This window comes from Neovison vison, chromosome 12, assembly GCF_020171115.1.
Source record: "Neovison vison isolate M4711 chromosome 12, ASM_NN_V1, whole genome shotgun sequence".
Classification (NCBI taxonomy): domain Eukaryota; kingdom Metazoa; phylum Chordata; class Mammalia; order Carnivora; family Mustelidae; genus Neogale; species Neogale vison.
Window position 1 is genome coordinate 134372513 of NC_058102.1, and position 17080 is coordinate 134389592.

At 38.5% G+C, this 17080-nt stretch overlaps 1 protein-coding gene across 1 annotated transcript in view; it reads left to right on the plus strand.

Annotated features, from left to right (window-relative positions):
* The window catches only part of LOC122891044 (ankyrin repeat domain-containing protein 26-like), a 260505-nt gene that overhangs the window by 11106 nt on the left and 232319 nt on the right, over window positions 1-17080 (plus strand). Inside the window, exons 5-7 of the mRNA XM_044226425.1 lie at window positions 11178-11348; window positions 12293-12507; window positions 14613-14841. Of these exons, the coding sequence (XP_044082360.1) occupies window positions 11178-11348; window positions 12293-12507; window positions 14613-14841 (615 nt within the window). The remainder of the gene's footprint in view (window positions 1-11177; window positions 11349-12292; window positions 12508-14612; window positions 14842-17080) is intronic.

Below are 17080 nucleotides of genomic sequence, written 5' to 3' on the forward strand. Positions count from 1 at the left end.
AAGCTTGGAGTAAGATAAAGGAGAAGTTATACTCGATTTAAATAATGCCAAAGGACAGTATCTTTGGTTTTCTACTGAAAAGATTAAAAATGATTCCATAATGTTCTCTTTATTTCCTCACTGATGAAAGCAGAATAAAGATTGAGTATTAGATTGATTAAAAATTACTCAAAGCTGTCTATTTCTTTTAGAATTTCAGTTAATGGAAATCAGGTAAAAGGTCAAATTTTGGTTATTGAACCATTTCTAGTTTTTTAGCTATTATACTTCAAATCATATTGTCTCCCTGCTTGTGAGTTTTTCTTTTCCCCTAACTTGAGGGGGAAATCTCAAAATGCGTTCCTGCCAGTTGTAATAATTTGTAATTGAAGGGAAACTTAGAAAGATATCTCAAGAGAAAAGAAGATGGTGGCAGAGTAAGAGGAGCCTAGGTTTACCTAATCCCTAAAGACTAACAGAACAAAGTCCACTATTTGAGAGAAGAGGCCACACCAAAGAAGGTAGGAAGTACAGAGAGGTGGTTTAGGAGAGAAACAGATCCTGGCTGCTGCAGAGGAGAGGGAGTCATGGTCATGGAGAAGGGCAGGAGCGAGACACGGGACTGTGCAAAAAGAACATTTCCCTGTAGCCACTGTCTACACTGGAAAGTGAGAGCTTAATTTCATGAGTTCTTACAACTAGGGGGGCTTAAAACCTGGAATTCTAAAGGTGATTGGGCTTGGCTGGGATAGAGCTTGTAGTGCACTGTGCTGCTCTTGGAGAAGAGGCAGGCAAACAACCCGGGAGCATACAGCATGGAAACAGTGATCTGGACAGTGTCTGGGGCATACAGTAGGGAAATTACTCACTCTTTTTAGAGCATTTCCCTGAGAGGCAGTGTTCACAGAGAACACTGTGAACGCCCTCTAGGAACAAAGGAACCAGCTGGTACCATTTCCCTCCAGTGCCCCTCAGCACAAGCACAGAGCCATCTGTGGGAAGCAGTGCAGCTCTGACACTGGCTGCCTAAACTGCTTACACCGAGCACCATCCCCTCGTACTCCAGTGGAACTGCCCTGCTCAATCATTCTTGCCTCAGTTCCACCACAGCAGGCCTTTCCCCCAGAAAATCAGCACAAGCCCCTGCCCACACCTCATTGGACCAGATTCAGGAAGGCCTCAGTTCCAGTGGAGTTGGTGACAGGTCTCATTTTACAAGCATACCAGGGCACAACTAGTTAAAAGTTGCTACATTCAGGCCAGATACCAAACACTGCCCACAGCAGTGAGGGAGTGCCTCTGCAGATGTCTGGCCTGAAGGATAGAGCAGCCAGAACACAACAGCAGAGTGCATGCTGCACACACTAGACATACTCCCCTAAGCACGAGACCCTGGGTGCTACATGACGTCTTTTTGCATAAGTCCATTACTTTTGGGAGCAGATGACATAACTGGCTTTTATAACACAGAGAAGCTGGCAGAGACTTAGATAAAATGAGAAAACAGAGGCATTTATCTCAAATGAAAGAACAGGATAAAGCCACGGGTCCAGAGATTGAAGTGAGACAGATGTAAATATCATGGCTGATGGAGGATTTAAAGCAGTGATCATAGGGACACTCACTGGACTTGAGAAAAGAATGACAACATCAGTGAGACCCTTACAACAGAGATAAAAGAGTTAAAAAAGAGTCAGAGTTGAAGAGTGGAATAAATGAGCCTAAGAAACACACGTAATGCAATGAACAGCAGGCTGGAAAAAACAGAGGAACAAATTAACAACTAAGAAGTCAAAGTAATGGAAAGCAATGAAGCCAAAGAAGGGGGAGAAAGAAGAATTATGCAAAATGAGACCAGACCTAGGGAACTCAGTGACTCCATCAAATGTAATAACATTCATGTTACAGGAGTCCCAGTAGAAGAAGAGAGAAAAAAGGTGTAAGAAAACTTGTTTCTAGAAATATAGCTGAAAATGTCCCTAATCTTGGGAAGGCAACAGACATCAAGATCCAGGAGACACAGAAAACTATCCAAATCAACAATAGTAGGCTAACACCAAGACCTATTGTAACTGAATTTGCAAAATATACTGATAAAGGAAACATCTTAAAAGCAGGAGAACAAGTCAGTAACTTTCAGGGGAAACCCCTTAAGGCTAGCAGGAACTTTTTCAGCAGAAACTGTGCAAGCCAGAAGGGAGTGGTATTATCTATTCAACGTGGTGAATGAGAAAAATCTGTAGCCAAGAATACTCTATCCAGCAAGCCTATTACTCAGAATAGGAGAGATAGAGTTTCCCAGATAAAAACTAAAGGAGTTTGTGACTACTAAATTAGCCCCACAAGAAATATTAAAGGGGACTCTTTGAGTGGAAAGAAGAGACAAAATGTGACAGTATAAAGGCAGGAAACACAAAAGTAGCAAAAATGAACATTTATATAAAAAATAAGTTAAGGAACTCAGGAAAAAAGGATATAAAATATAATACTTTACCTAAAGCATGGGAAGAAGAAGAGAAAAGAATGGGCTCAAACTTAAAGACCAGCAGCTTAATATAGACTGCTATATGCAGAAGAGGTTATATACAAATTATGTATCAAACCCCCCTAATAGTGGTGTCTGTGTGGCTTAGTTGGTTAAGCATCTGACTTGATTTCAGCTCAGGTCATAATCTCAGGGTTGTGAGATTGAGCCCTGCACTCCACTCTATTCTGGCCATGGAGTCTGCTTAAGATTCTCTTTCCCTCTCCCCACTCCACTCATGCCCTCTCTAAAAAGAAAACAAAACCACTGATAAACACTCAAAGAGGAGAAAGAAATCCAAATACATCACTAAAGAAAACCAGTAAAACATCAAAGACACAAAAAATGATCAGAGAAAATCTCTAGAAACAACCACAAAGCAAGTAGTAAAATGACAAATACATATCTATCAATAATTACTTTGGATATAAATGGGGTAAGTGCTCCAATCAAAATACATAGGATGTCAGAGTGGATTAAAAAGAAGAAGAATAAGGGACGCCTGGGTGGCGCAGTTGGTTGGACGACTGCCTTCGGCTCAGGGCGTGATCCTGGAGTCCCGGGATCGAGTCCCACATCAGGCTCCCAGCTCCATGGGGAGTCTGCTTCGCTCTCTGACCTTCTCCTCGCTCATGCTCTCTCTCACTGTCTCTCTCAAATAAATAAATAAAAATCTTTAAAAAAAATAAAAAAAAAGAAGAAGAATAAGAAAAAATCAAGACCCATGTATAAGCCACTTGCAAGAGTTTTATTTTTGTCCTAAGGACACCTGCAGATTGGAAGTCATGGGATGAAAAAAGCATGTATCCTGCAAATGGATATAAAAAGAAAGCCAGAATAGTAATACTTACATTGGACAAAACAGAGTCTAAAAGAACGACTGCAGTAAGAGACAAGAGCACTATATCATAATGAAGAGGACAATCTGACAGGAAAAAGAACTATCTGTTGTAAATATTTATGCACCCAACATGGGATCACCCAAGTATATAAAACAATTAATGACTAACATAAAAGAACTAATTGATAATAATACAGTAATACTAGGGTCCTTTAATTTTATTATATATGTTTTAAATGAAATTCATTTCTTTTATTCCCAATTGCAAAAGTATCCATGAAGACAATGTACACTTCAGATATTTTAGGAAGGAATAGAAATAATCAATAGTTGGGTACTTTAACTCACCACTTACATCAATAGACAGGTCAGAAAGTCAACAAAGAGACAGTGGCTTTATATGATGCATTGGACTAGATGGACTAAGGAGATATATTCAAAATATTCCATTCTTAAACAACAGAATACACATTCTGGAACATTCTGTAGAATAGATCACATATTAGGCAACAAAACAAGTCTTTCTTTAAAATTTAATTTTTTTTCAGTGTTCCCAAATTCATTGTTTACGCACCACACCGAGTGCTCCATGCAATACGTGCCCTCCATAATACCCACAAAACCGGTCTTAATAAATACAAGAAGATTGAAGTCATACCATGCACCTTTTCTGATCACAATACTATTAAATTAGAAGTCAGCTACAGGAAACAATCTGAAAGACCACAAATACATGTTGGCTAAGTAACATTCTACTAAACAATGAATGGACCAATGAGGAAATAAGAGAATAAATTTTTAAAAATACATGGAAGCAAATGAAAATGAAAACACAATTGACCAAACTTTTGAGACACAGTAAATATGGTTCTAAGAGGGAAGTATATAGCAATGCAGGCCTATCTCAAGAAATAAGAAAAATCTACAACAACCTAACCATCACCTAAAGAAGCTAGAAAAAGAACAACAAATGAAGCCTAAAGGCAGCAGAAGGAAGGAGATAATAAAAATTAGAGCAGTAGTAGTAGTAGGTAGCTCAGTTGGTTAAGCAGCAGACTCTTGATTTCAGCTCAGGTCATGATCTCAGAGTCCTGGGATTGAGCCCTGCTTCTGGCTCTGTGCTCAGCAGGGAGTCTACTTGAGGATTCTCTACTCCCTCTCCATTTGACCCTCTCCCCACTTTCTCTCTCTCTCAAATATTTTTTTTAAAGTTAGAGCAGAAGTAAACACTATAGAAAATTTAAAAAGACAAAAATAGGAGAGATCAATGAAACCAGGAGCTGGTCTTTGAAAAAATTAATAAAACCGATAAGGTTTTAGCCAGAGTTATCAGAAAGAAGAGAAAAAGCACCCCAATAAAATCACAGATGAGAGGGGAGAAATAACAATCAACACCACAGTTATAAAAGAATATTATGAATGACTATATGCCAACAATATGGACGATGTAGAAGAAATGGATAAATTCCTAGAAACTTATAAATTACCAGAACTGAAACAAGAATAGAAAATTTGAAGAGACTGAAAACCAGCAAAGAAATGGAATCATTAATCCAAAAACCATGAACAAACACAAGTCCAGGACCAGAGGCAAATTCTACCGAGCATTTTAAAGGAAGAGTTAGTACCTATTCTCAAATTATTCCAAAAAACAGAAAAGGAAGGAAAAACTCCAAATTCGCTCTATGAGGCCAGTATTACCCTGATAGCAAAACGAGACAAAGACACCACAAAAAGAACTCTAAGCCAGTATCTTTGGTGAACATGGTTGCAAAAATCCTCAACAAAATACTCCAAACTGAATCCAATAATACATTAAAAAAATCATCACCATGATCAAATGGGATTTATTCCTAGGTTATGGGGGTGTTTTAATATCTGCAAATCAATCATTGTGATACACCAAATTAATAAAAGGAGAAGAATCATCTGATTATTTCAAAAGATGTAGAAAAAGCATTTGAGGGGCACCTGGGTGGCTCATTGGGTTAAATCCTCTGCCTTAGGCTCAGGTCATGATTCTGGCGTCCTGGGATCTAGCCCCGTATCAAGCTCCCTGCTAGGTGGGGAGCCTGCTTCCCCCCTCTCTCTCTGCCTGCCTCTCTGTCTACTTGTGATCTCTGTCTGTCAAATAAATAAATAAAATCTTTTATAAAAAGCATTTGACAAAGTGCAACATCCATTCATGATAAGAGAGTAAAAAATCCATTCATGATAAAAAGCTTCAAAAAGTAGGTTTAGAAGGAATATACTTCAACTTAATAAAGGTCATATATAAAAATTGCACAGGTAATGACACTCTAAATGGGGGAAAACAGAAAGAAAAACTTCTTAGGTCTTGCTTCTAGTTATGGGCTTCTTCTCATTAGCACTGTTTGTCATTATTAAATTAATCTTAGGGGCACCTGTGTGACTCAGATGGTTAAGTGTCTGCCTTCGGCTCAGGTCATGATCTCCAGGTCCTGTCGAGTCCCATGTCAGGCTCCCAGCTCATCAGGGAGTCTGCTCCTCCCTCTCTTCTGCCTCTCCCCTTGCTTGTTCTCTGACTCTCTGTACCTCTCCCAAATGAATAAATATTTTAAAATTAAAAAAAATAATCTTAACCTTTTTTACTTCCCACTTTAATGGAGACCAATTTCTAATATATAGATTATGTATCTTATTAACTCTTTTTGTCATCCATTTTTCTATCTGTTTTTTCTTAACAAACTCCCCAAAGTTTAGTGGCTTAAATAAATAACATTTATTTTGTTCACAAATCTACTGTTAGGAAAAGTCTGGCTAGGGCAGCTTGTTCTCTTCGCCTAGCTTCAGGTGGGGCAGCTGAAAGGCTTGGGGATGGAAATGTTTGAAGATTTGTTCACTCACATCTGGTGGTGTTGATGCTGGCTATTGTCTAGGACTATAGTTGGGGCAGGCAGCCGAAACACTTACACTGGCACACCTAGACTCTTTGTGGCCTGAGTTTTCTTACAAGATGAGGGGCTAAATTCCAATCCAAAAAAAGCTGCCTGATCTGCAGAGCAAGGCAGAAGCTCTATTGTCTTTTGTAACCTAGCCTTGGAATACACAGAGCATCACATTCACCATATTCTGTTAGAGGAAAGTCACAAAGGTAGGCCCATGGTCTTTTTTTTTTTTAATGGAATGAATATTTAAAAACCTATGGACACATTTTAAAAGCAGCATGATTTACCCGCTGGCCACAATTTTTTGTATTCCTCCCACATGAAAAATACACTCACCCCCCCATACCTCCCACAAATCTCAGTTCTCCTGCCATTGGGTTTGGGCTTGAGTCCAAGATCTTACCATCTTAATCAGGTACCGCAGGGATAAGGTGCCTGAAGTATAGTCCCTTGAGTGCAAGTCCTCTCCATCTGAGCACTTGGGAATTAAGTAAGACAGTTCTCTACCACTCAAAATGGAACACTCTGGTAACCTGCTAAGGACTCTCCCATTGAAAGAAGATGGGAGGCACACTAGTCCATAGCAGTTTTGAAACACACCCTGAAGCATGCTGTCAGTTCTTCAGTGAGGACTTAGTCCTAACCATGGGAATGCTTCTCCATGGCTGTTTGCTTTACTTTTTGAGCTCTTGGTTCTGTCCTTTTCATAAGGAATGATGCGTATTTGTAGCTGCTTTTTCAGCCTGTTTTTCAGCCTGCTTCCTCCTGATGGGAATTCTAAGACTCAAAGACCTATTTTTAGTTTGTACTACATTGGTCTCTTTTAGTCCAAGCTCGCAAACAGTGTTTTTGCTACTATAATTCTCTTAGTTTTTTGAGTTTTCCTTGAATATGATTGGATTTCGTGCCATTAGAAAAGCCATTCTCCCGGGTCTTTTGAGATAAGCTTTCACCTCAGGTTTCCTGTGCAGCTCTCATTTGACAATGCCTTTCAAACTCTCACACTCTTAAGATCCTTAAAGAAATTTGAGGCACACCTTAAGTCCTTCTCAAGTCTTAATAAAGGGTTTATAGCTTTGGCTTCATCCATAGGCCTTGTCTTCCTGGATTTGCTTTTTTTTTTTTCCCAATTTATTTATTTTCAGATAAACAGTATTCATTATTTTTTACCACACCCAGTGATCCATGCAAGCTGTGCCCTCTACAATACCCACCACCTGGTACCCCAACCTCCCACCCCCCCGCCACTTCAAACCCCTCAGACTGTTTTTCAGAGTCCATAGTCTCTCATGGTTCACCTCCCCTTCCAATTTACCCAAATTCCCTACTCCTCTCTTACGCCCCTTGTCCTCCATGCTATTTGTTATGCTCCACAAATAAGTGAAACCATATGATAATTGACTCTCTCTGCTTGACTTATTTCACTCAGCATAATCTCTTCCAGTCCCGTCCATGTTGCTACTGGGTATTCATCCTTTCTGATGGAGGCATAATACTCCATAGTGTATATGGACCACATCTTCTTTATCCATTCCTCCGTTGAAGGGCATCTTGGTTCTTTCCATAGTTTGTCGACTGTGGCCATTGCTGCTATAAACATTGGGGTACAGATGGCCCTTCTTTTCACGACATCTGTGTCTTTGGGGTAAATACACAGGAGTGCAATGGCAGGGTCATAGGGAAGCTCTATTTTTAATTTCTTGAGGAATCTCCACACTGTTCTCCAAAGAGGCTGCACCAACTTACATTCCCACCAACAGTGTAAGAGGGTTCCCCTTTCTCCACATCCTCTCCAACACATGTTGTTTCCTGTTTTGTTAATTTTGGCCATTCTAACTGGTGTAAGGTGATATCTCAATGTGGTTTTAATTTGAATCTCCCTGAGGGCTAATGATGATGAGCATTTTTTCATGTATCTGATAGCCATTTGTATTTCTTGATTGGAGAAGTGTCTGTTCATATCTTCTGCCCATTTTTTGATGTGTTTGTCTGTTTTGTGTGGGTTGAGTTTGAGGAGTTCATTATAGATCCTGGATATCAACCATTGTTAAAATGTCTATACTGCCTAGAGCAATCTATACTTTTAATGCCATTCCGATCAAAATTCCACCGGCATTCTTCAAAGAGCTGGAGCAAATAATCCTAAAATTTGTATGGAATCAGAAGAGACCCCGAATCGCTAAGGAAATGTTGAAAAACAAAAATAAAGCTGGCGGCATCACCTTACCTGATTTCAAGCTTTATTACAAAGCTGTGATCACCAAGACAGCATGGTACTGGCATAAAAACAGACACATAGACCAGTGGAACAGAGTAGAGAGCCCTGATATGGACCCTCAACTCTATGGTCAATTAATCTTCGACAAAACAGGAAAAAATATACAGTGGAAAAAAGACAGTCTCTTCAATAAATGGTGCTGGGAAAACTGGACAGCTCTATGTAAAAGAATGAAACTCGACCATTCTCTTACACCGTACACAAAGATCAACTCAAAATGGATAAAAGACCTCAACGTGAGACAGGAATCTATCAGAATCTTAGAGGAGAACATAGGCAGTAATCTCTTTGATATCAGCCACAGCAACTTCTTTCAAGATACGTCTCCAAAGGCAAAGGAAACAAAAGCGAAAATAAACTTCTGGGACTTCATCAAAATCAAAAGCTTCTGCACAGCAAAGGAAACAGTCAAAAAAACAAAGAGGCAACCCACGGAATGGGAGAAGATATTTGCAAATGACAGTATAGACAAAAGCTTGATATCCTGGATTTGCTTTTAACCCAGAAACATTTCTTTATTTTAGCGTTATTTGATAATACAGCATGTGGAGAGGCTATAAATGAGGAACAGATAGATGATCCCAGTAAGTCCTGGTTCCTTCATATTGAATAGTCTTTCTTTAGCTTATCTCTCCTACCAGTTTTACTTTCATGTGGTTTGTGGCATGAGTTCCTTTTCCCTCTAGTGTCATTTTCTTCACTTGTCTAGAAACCTTTGCTGTAAGCCCCTTCAAGGGCCATCAGGTTTCCACTCACAGTCTCTTGGAAGCCCTTTTGGTTTTCATTCTTACTCTTCTCTACTTCTCACTCTTTTTTTTTTCAATTTATTTATTTTCAGAAAAACAGTATTCATTATTTTTTCACCACACCCAGTGCTCCATGCAAGCCGTGCCCTCTATAATACCCACAACCTGGTACCCCTACCTCCCACCCCCCTGCCACTTCAAACCCCTCAGATTGCTTTTCTCCTTCTCACTCTTACTCTTCTTTCAGGTTCCACCCACCTCCTGGTCCAAAGAAGGTTTAGTTTCAGTTTTTTGGTTTTCTTTTTTAATGGCAGCACCCCATTTTAATATCAGTATCTGTGCCAGTTATTTATTGCTGCATAATAAACCATCTCAAAACCTAGTGGCTCAAAACAGCATTTATCTTGTTCACAAATCTTTGGACAAGGCTGAGTAAGGCCAACTCATTTCTTCTTCATTTGGCATCACCTGGGATGACTGGAAGCTAGGAACTAGAATCATCTAAAACCTTGTTCATGCACATGTTTGGCTGTTGAGGCTGGCTTTTGGCTAGGATGTTAGCTAGGGCAGTCTCAGCTGGAATATTTGCATGAAGACTCACTAGGTACCCTGGGCTTTCCCATAACAGCTGGATTCTAAGGGTGAGGTTTCCTAGAAGAAGAAATTCAGATGGAAGCTATATCACATTTTCTAACCTCGCCTTAAAAATCACACAGTAGCTCTGCCATATTCTGTTCACTAGGAACCAGTTACTAAGGCCAGCACATATGAAGCGGAGGGGTTGTCATGGGAGAAGTGTCAGTGTATAAAACCACCACATCCACTTGTCTTTCCAGTCATATCTAAAGGAAAGGAGTTCTTCCCAACTCAGCATCACTGAAACTCCAGCAAGTTTTTTGGTTGTTTTCATTGCTTAGTATATCCTCTTATTTTGTGAGAAGTAACAAAAAATTGTAACACTGTCGAGTTAAAGAAATTTTATCCAAAAATATATGGATCATCTCACTAAATTTTTTCCCCACTATTTTTTTTTTACTGAGAGATGTGATTTCTTAACCTTGTGAATCATTTCTCCTCAGAATGCAATTGAAATTAGCATAAAACATTTGTAATTCATAAAAAGGCTGATGGCAATAGAATCAGTATTTATAGATTCATTAATTAGAGTCTTATTTTCAAAGTTTTATTTTGGTAAGCATTTATTGTCTCAGACCTACATAAGTCAATACGGTATTCCTAAAACTTCTTTAAAAATTAAGGAGTACGAGGGTACTTGTGTGGCTCAGTTAAGTGCCTTTGGCTTGGGTCATGATCCTGGGATGCTGGGATTGAGCCCCATGCTTGGCTTCCTGATCAGTGGGGAGTCTGCTTCTCCCTCTCCCTGCTCTTGTGCTCTTGCTGTCTTGCTCTCTCTCCCTCTCAAATAAATAAATAAAATCTTTAGAAAAAGTTATGGAGTGTTAAGATGAGGGAAGGGTTAAGAGACTTTCTACTAAGACGTGACTTACAGTTATTTTACGGAGGAAAAATCTGAAACAATCATAAAAATAAAAGTATAAATATTAAATACAAATGTGTGGCAAAGAGGATGACAGCAGAGATAGATTTTAGCAACTCCTAGTGGTTTGAATTTTGTTCTTCATTTTCTGAGTTATTTGAGGTTCCGCATTCCAAGACCGTACTGGAATATAGATAACATTTTATTGAAAATGAACTTATTTTAAAATCTGAGCACCTGCCCGGAGCAGTCAGTAATGTATGTGACTCTTGATCTTGGGGGTGTGAGTTAAGCCCCATGTTTGGTGCAGAGATTTAAAATCTTAGAAAAAAATTTGGGGTCTTATTTTTGCATTAGACTCTTTTCACTCTGCCTCCAAACTGTATTATTTTATTCATGCAGGTTGATGATCTTACAGCAAAACTGGAAACTATGTCTTCAAGAAACCAGGTTCTTATTCAGGAGTTATCATCTATGAAAGAAATACAGATGAAATGTGAAAAGCTAGAGAAGAATAAAAAGAAGTTGGAACAACAAGAAGTAAACCTCAGAAGTTGTGTAGAAGGCAACGTGGTAGGATATAGTAAAATAGAACAATATAAACGGGATTTTGAAGAAAGGACAAGACTGAACGTAGAAAAAAATTAAAAGAAGTCGATCTATTTTTAGAGATTAATTTATTTGTCTATAAAATGCTTTAATTCATTTTACTGCAAATTACATTTTGGTTATATGCAGTGTAGAGTTTTCCTCTACTTCCTTTATAGCAATTTGGTAAATTTCTGAAAGCATTTGTTCCTTCCCTTTAAAAATTTCAGTTTTCATTATTATTCACACTAAATTGATCTTTCAGAATGATTCACAGTAGAAAGTCATTTTATTTTTTAAGACCAGTTAGTATAAAACAAGGCTATTGAGAGGAAAAGAAAAAAACTGTGCTTTAAAAATTTTGACCATGGGGTACATGGGTGGCTCAGTCAGTTGCTTGTTTGGGCTCCATTCTGGGCATTCCTACAGAAAAGAAATGGTACCATACTTGGATTATTCCTTTTCTTTATATTAAATATCTTATTTATTTATTTGGAAAGCATGAGTGGGGGATGGACAGGTAGAGAGAAAATTCCAGGCATATTTCATGCTGAGTAGGACACAGGGCTTTCTCTCAGGACACTGAGATCACTATCTGAGCAGAAAACAAGAGTCAAGCACTCAGATGACTGAGTCAGCCAGGCACCCCAGGTACCTCGATTATTCTGAAGTTGTATTGTTCACTTTTTAAAAAATTTAAATGATTTTATTACTCTTTGAATTATCAGATTGCATGAGTTCTAATGTAAGAATGAACATTATTCACATTTAATTCAATTTCACATTAATGATAAATATTTTACATTTCAGCTTTTTTTTCCATTTTAAAAATTGCTCTCTGAATCATTGACACAAAACTAAAAGAAAGAAATATACTGTAATTACCCAGGTTGTAACAATTTTAAAACTATGCTTTTAATTTGCTTTAGACGCAAGTAGCATTTCAAGAAAGCGTAGCACAGTTAAGAGAAAATAATAATGCTTCAGTAAGAAGTCAAATGGAACTCAGAATTAAAGAGCTGGAATTTGAATTATCCAAAATGAAAAGTTTTCAAGACGTTACTAAAACAGAATTGGACATATACAAGCATCTCTACCTAGAAGAAGTAACACATCGAATGTCATTGACAAATGAACTGAACAAGTAAGTTAAAACAATCATAGAAAGTAGAGTTAGCTTATTAATTTGCCTCTAAACCATAATTTTTTGGAGCCACGTTCATGAGATCAGTAGTAAGTGAAAGCCAACTAGATAGTATAATTTTTTTTCTCCAATTTATTTATTTTAAGAAAAACAGTATTCAGGGACGCCTGGGTGGCTCAGTTGCTTAAGCAGCTGCCTTCAGCTCAGGTCATGATCCCAGCATCCTGGGATCAAGTCCCACATGGGGCTCCTTGCTTGGCGGGGAGCCTGCTTCTCCCTCTGCCTCTGCCTGCCTCTCTGTCTGCCTGTGCTCGCTCTCTCTCCCTCTCTCTGACAAATAAATAAAATATTTAAAAAAAAAAAAGAAAGAAAAACAGTATTCATTATTTTTTCACCACACCCAGTGCTCCATGCAAGCCGTGCCTTCTATAATACCCACCACCTGGTACCCCGACCTCCCATCCCCCCGCTATAATATTTATTTATTAATGTTAGTTTATTTTTGGAAGAGTACATCTTTAACCCAAAAGGTGAAGTTGGAAATGGTAGATTCCACCTCCAGTACCCTGGTATCTGTGTTATAACCTAATTGCTTCTGGAGCTGTTTCAGTTCTTTCTGATCATGGCTCTGCCATCTACTAGTTCTCTAGCCATTGTTCATCTAAATTTTTCCTCAGTGCCAAATGCTCAATCTCTCTGAGGTAATGTGTGAAATATACAAGAGTGGTGAAAGCCAATATTTGAAAAATGTCTTTGAGGGATTTTTAAAATTTTTATTTTCCTTTAAAGATTTTACATATTTATTTTTTATTTATTTATTTTTATTTTATTTTATTTTATTTTTATTTTTTTCCCAATTTATTTATTTTCAGAAAAACAGTATTCATTATTTTTTCACCACACCCAGTGCTCCATGCAAGCTGTGCCCTCTATAATACCCACCGCCTGGTACCCCAACCTCCCACCCCCCCGCCACTTCAAACCCCTCAGACTGTTTTTCAGAGTCCATAGTCTCTCATGGTTCACCTCCCCTTCCAATTTACCCAAATTGCCTACTCCTCTCTAACGTCCCTTGTCCTCCATGCTATTGGTTATGCTCCACAAATGAGTGAAACCATATGATAATTGACTCTCTCTGCTTGACTGATTTCACTCAGCATAATCTCTTCCAGTCCCGTCCATGTTGCTACAAAAGTTGGATATTTGTCCTTTCTGATGGAGGCATAATACTCCATAGTGTATATGGACCACATCTTCCTTATCCGTTCATGCATTGAAGGGCATATTTATTTTTTTAAACTTTTTTAAAAATTTATTTATTTTCAGAAAAACATTATTCATTATTTTTTTTCACCACACACAGTGCTCCATGCAAGCTGTGCCCTGTATAATACCCACCACCTGGTACCCCAACCTCCCACCCCCCCTGCCACTTCAAACCCCTCAGATTGTTTTTCAGAGTCCATAGTCTCTCATGGTTCACCTCCCCTTCCAATTTACCCAAATTCCCTTCTCCTCTCTAACGCCCCTTGTCATATTTATTTGACAGAGAGAGAGAGAGCAAGTGAGCACAAGCAGAGGGGAGCAGCAGGCAGAGGGTGAGGGAGAAGCAGGCTTCCCGCTGAGCAGGGAGCCCAGTATGGGGCTCAATTCCAGGACTATGGGGTCCTGTCCTGAGCTGAAGGCAGATGGTTAACCGACTGAGCCACCCAGACCCCCCAGGATGGTTTATTTTTGCAGCTCTAAACTGGTTTACTAAATATAAGTATGTATCATGGCATCCCCAAGAATCTTTTAAGTACAACTATTCCAGAAGGCAGCAGGTATAACCTGTTAGGCCGTGGACATCACTGATAGCCATTTCTCTCTCTCCTTAATTTGAATTACTTGTTAGGTAGGAACCCTAGAGATACATGGACTTCTTTAGAACAGTTTTAAACCTATAATTATACATAGTAGGTCTGCTCTGTCACATTTATTATGTTAAAACACTATTTAATGGCACATTTTGTTTACTATTATGGAGACTTAAAAAAATGCAAGTAATTTAGGACTGATTTGGGGAGAAATGAAATACTAAGTATTGTGTTTTGTAATCCTAACAGGACTAGTGAGAGGCTGGCAGAGACCAGTACCAAACTTCTGGTGGAGAAACAGCAAAAGCAAACTTTGCTTGACACTATTAATATGAGGCCAGCCCTACATCTGCCTTATGGTAGAAATGTTAATAATAGTTCACTATTCAATAGAAATGTTGCTCTAAGAGAAAACGTGGTGGTTCCTACCTCAAACTCATGGCGTTCAAGTAATGACATTGAGACTTTCTTGTTCAAGGTTAGTTATATTATCTTACCTTTTTTTCCTTGGGTTTCAGATTTCTCATATAATTTTTGTTTTTCATTTGGTAAGATTCTGAGTTGCTTAGCTAACTATTACATACTAAGTAAATGTCATAATTATTTTTGCTGATAAAGAAATGAGACATAAATTTTGATTATTTTCTTTGTTCCTGGAGCTCTTTCAAGAGATACCTATTATTATCTTTATTCAATAATTAAAACTAAACTGACATATTTATTATTTTTTCAAGATTTTATTTATTTTAGAGAGAGAGTGTACAAGAGGGGGAGAGAGTGTGAGATTCTCAAGCAGACTTCCTGCTGAGTGTGGTACCCTACATGGGGCCCAGTCTCACAACCCTAAGATCATAACCTGAGCCGAAAACAAGAGTCAGACACTTGACTAAGTTACCCCGGCACCTCAAAATGGACACATTGTAAATTTCTTGAAAACTTACATCTAAATTCGATTTTAGAAAGTAAATATTATTGCTCACGAATGAAATCTATACTTAGATGCTTTGACTAATTTCCTGGTTGGCAGTTGTTCATAACAATTTTAAAGTTTGCTGTTACCCATTTTTCCCACCCCGATGTATAAGTCAACAATAAGAATCCAAACACTTAATCAAATATGGATATTTATCATTTAAAAGAATCCACGATAAGTCCTTTTTATGAATTAAATAAACTTGTAATGCTAAAAGATTAATTTTTCTTTTTAAGTTGTAATTGTTGTCATTTTCTTACCTGAGAGTACATCCTTAATTGTTGTCTTACTTGGAGCATTTTTTAAAACTTATAACACTTCTATTTCAATTTTTTTTCCAATTTATTTATTTTCAGAAAAACAGTATTCATTATTTTTTCACCACACCCAGTGCTCCATGCAAGCCGTGCCCTCTATAATACCCACCACCTGGTACACCAACCTCCCATCCCCCCGCCACTTCAAACCCCTCAGACTGTTTTTCAGAGTCCATAGTCTCTCATGGTTCACCTCCCCTTCCAATTTACCCAAATTCCCTACTCCTCTCTAACGCCCCTTGTCCTCCATGCTATTTTTTATGCTCCACAAATAAGTGAAACCATATGATAATTGACTCTCTCTGCTTGACTTATTTCACTCAGCATAATCTCTTCCAGTCCCGTCCATGTTGCTACAAAAGTTGGGTATTCATCCTTTCTGATGGAGGCATAATACTCCATAGTGTATATGGACCACATCTTCCTTATCCATTCGTCCGTTGAAGGGCATGTTGGTTCTTTCCATAGTTTGGCGACTGTGGCCATTGCTGCTATAAACATTGGGGTACAGATGGCCCTTCTTTTCACGACATCTGTATCTTTGGGGTAAATACCCAGGAGTGCAATTGCAGGGTCATAGGGAAGCTCTATTTTTAATTTCTTGAGGAATCTCCACACTGTTCTCCAAAGAGGCTGCACCAACTTGCATTCCCACCAACAGTGTAAGAGGGTTCCCCTTTCTCCACATCCTCTCCAACACATGTTGTTTCCTGTTTTGTTAATTTTGGCCATTCTAACTGGTGTAAGGTGATATCTCAATGTGGTTTTAATTTGAATCTCCCTGAGGGCTAATGATGATGAGCATTTTTTCATGTGTCTGATAGCCATTTGTATGTCTTGATTGGAGAAGTGTCTGTTCATATCTTCTGCCCATTTTTTGATGTGTTTGTCTGTTTCGTGTGGGTTGAGTTTGAGGAGTTCATTATAGATCCTGGATATCAACCTTTTGTCTGTACTGTCATTTGCAAATATCTTCTCCCATTCCGTGGGTTGCCTCTTTGTTTTGTTGACTGTTTCCTTTGCTGTGCAGAAGCTTTTGATTTTGATGAAGTCCCAGAAGTTTATTTTCGCTTTTGTTTCCTTTGCCTTTGGAGACGTATCTTGAAAGAAGTTGCTGTGGCTGATATCAAAGAGATTACTGCCTATGTTCTCCTCTAAGATTCTGATGGATTCCTGTCTCACGTTGAGGTCTTTTATCCATTTTGAGTTGATCTTTGTGTACGGTGTAAGAGAATGGTCGAGTTTCATTCTTCTACATATAGCTGTCCAGTTTTCGCAGCACCATTTATTGAAGAGACTGTCTTTTTTCTACTGTATATTTTTTCCTGTTTTGTCGAAGATTAATTGACCATAGAGTTGAGGGTCCATATCTGGGCTCTCTACTCTGTTCCACTGGTTTATGTGTCTGTTTTTATGCCAGTACCATG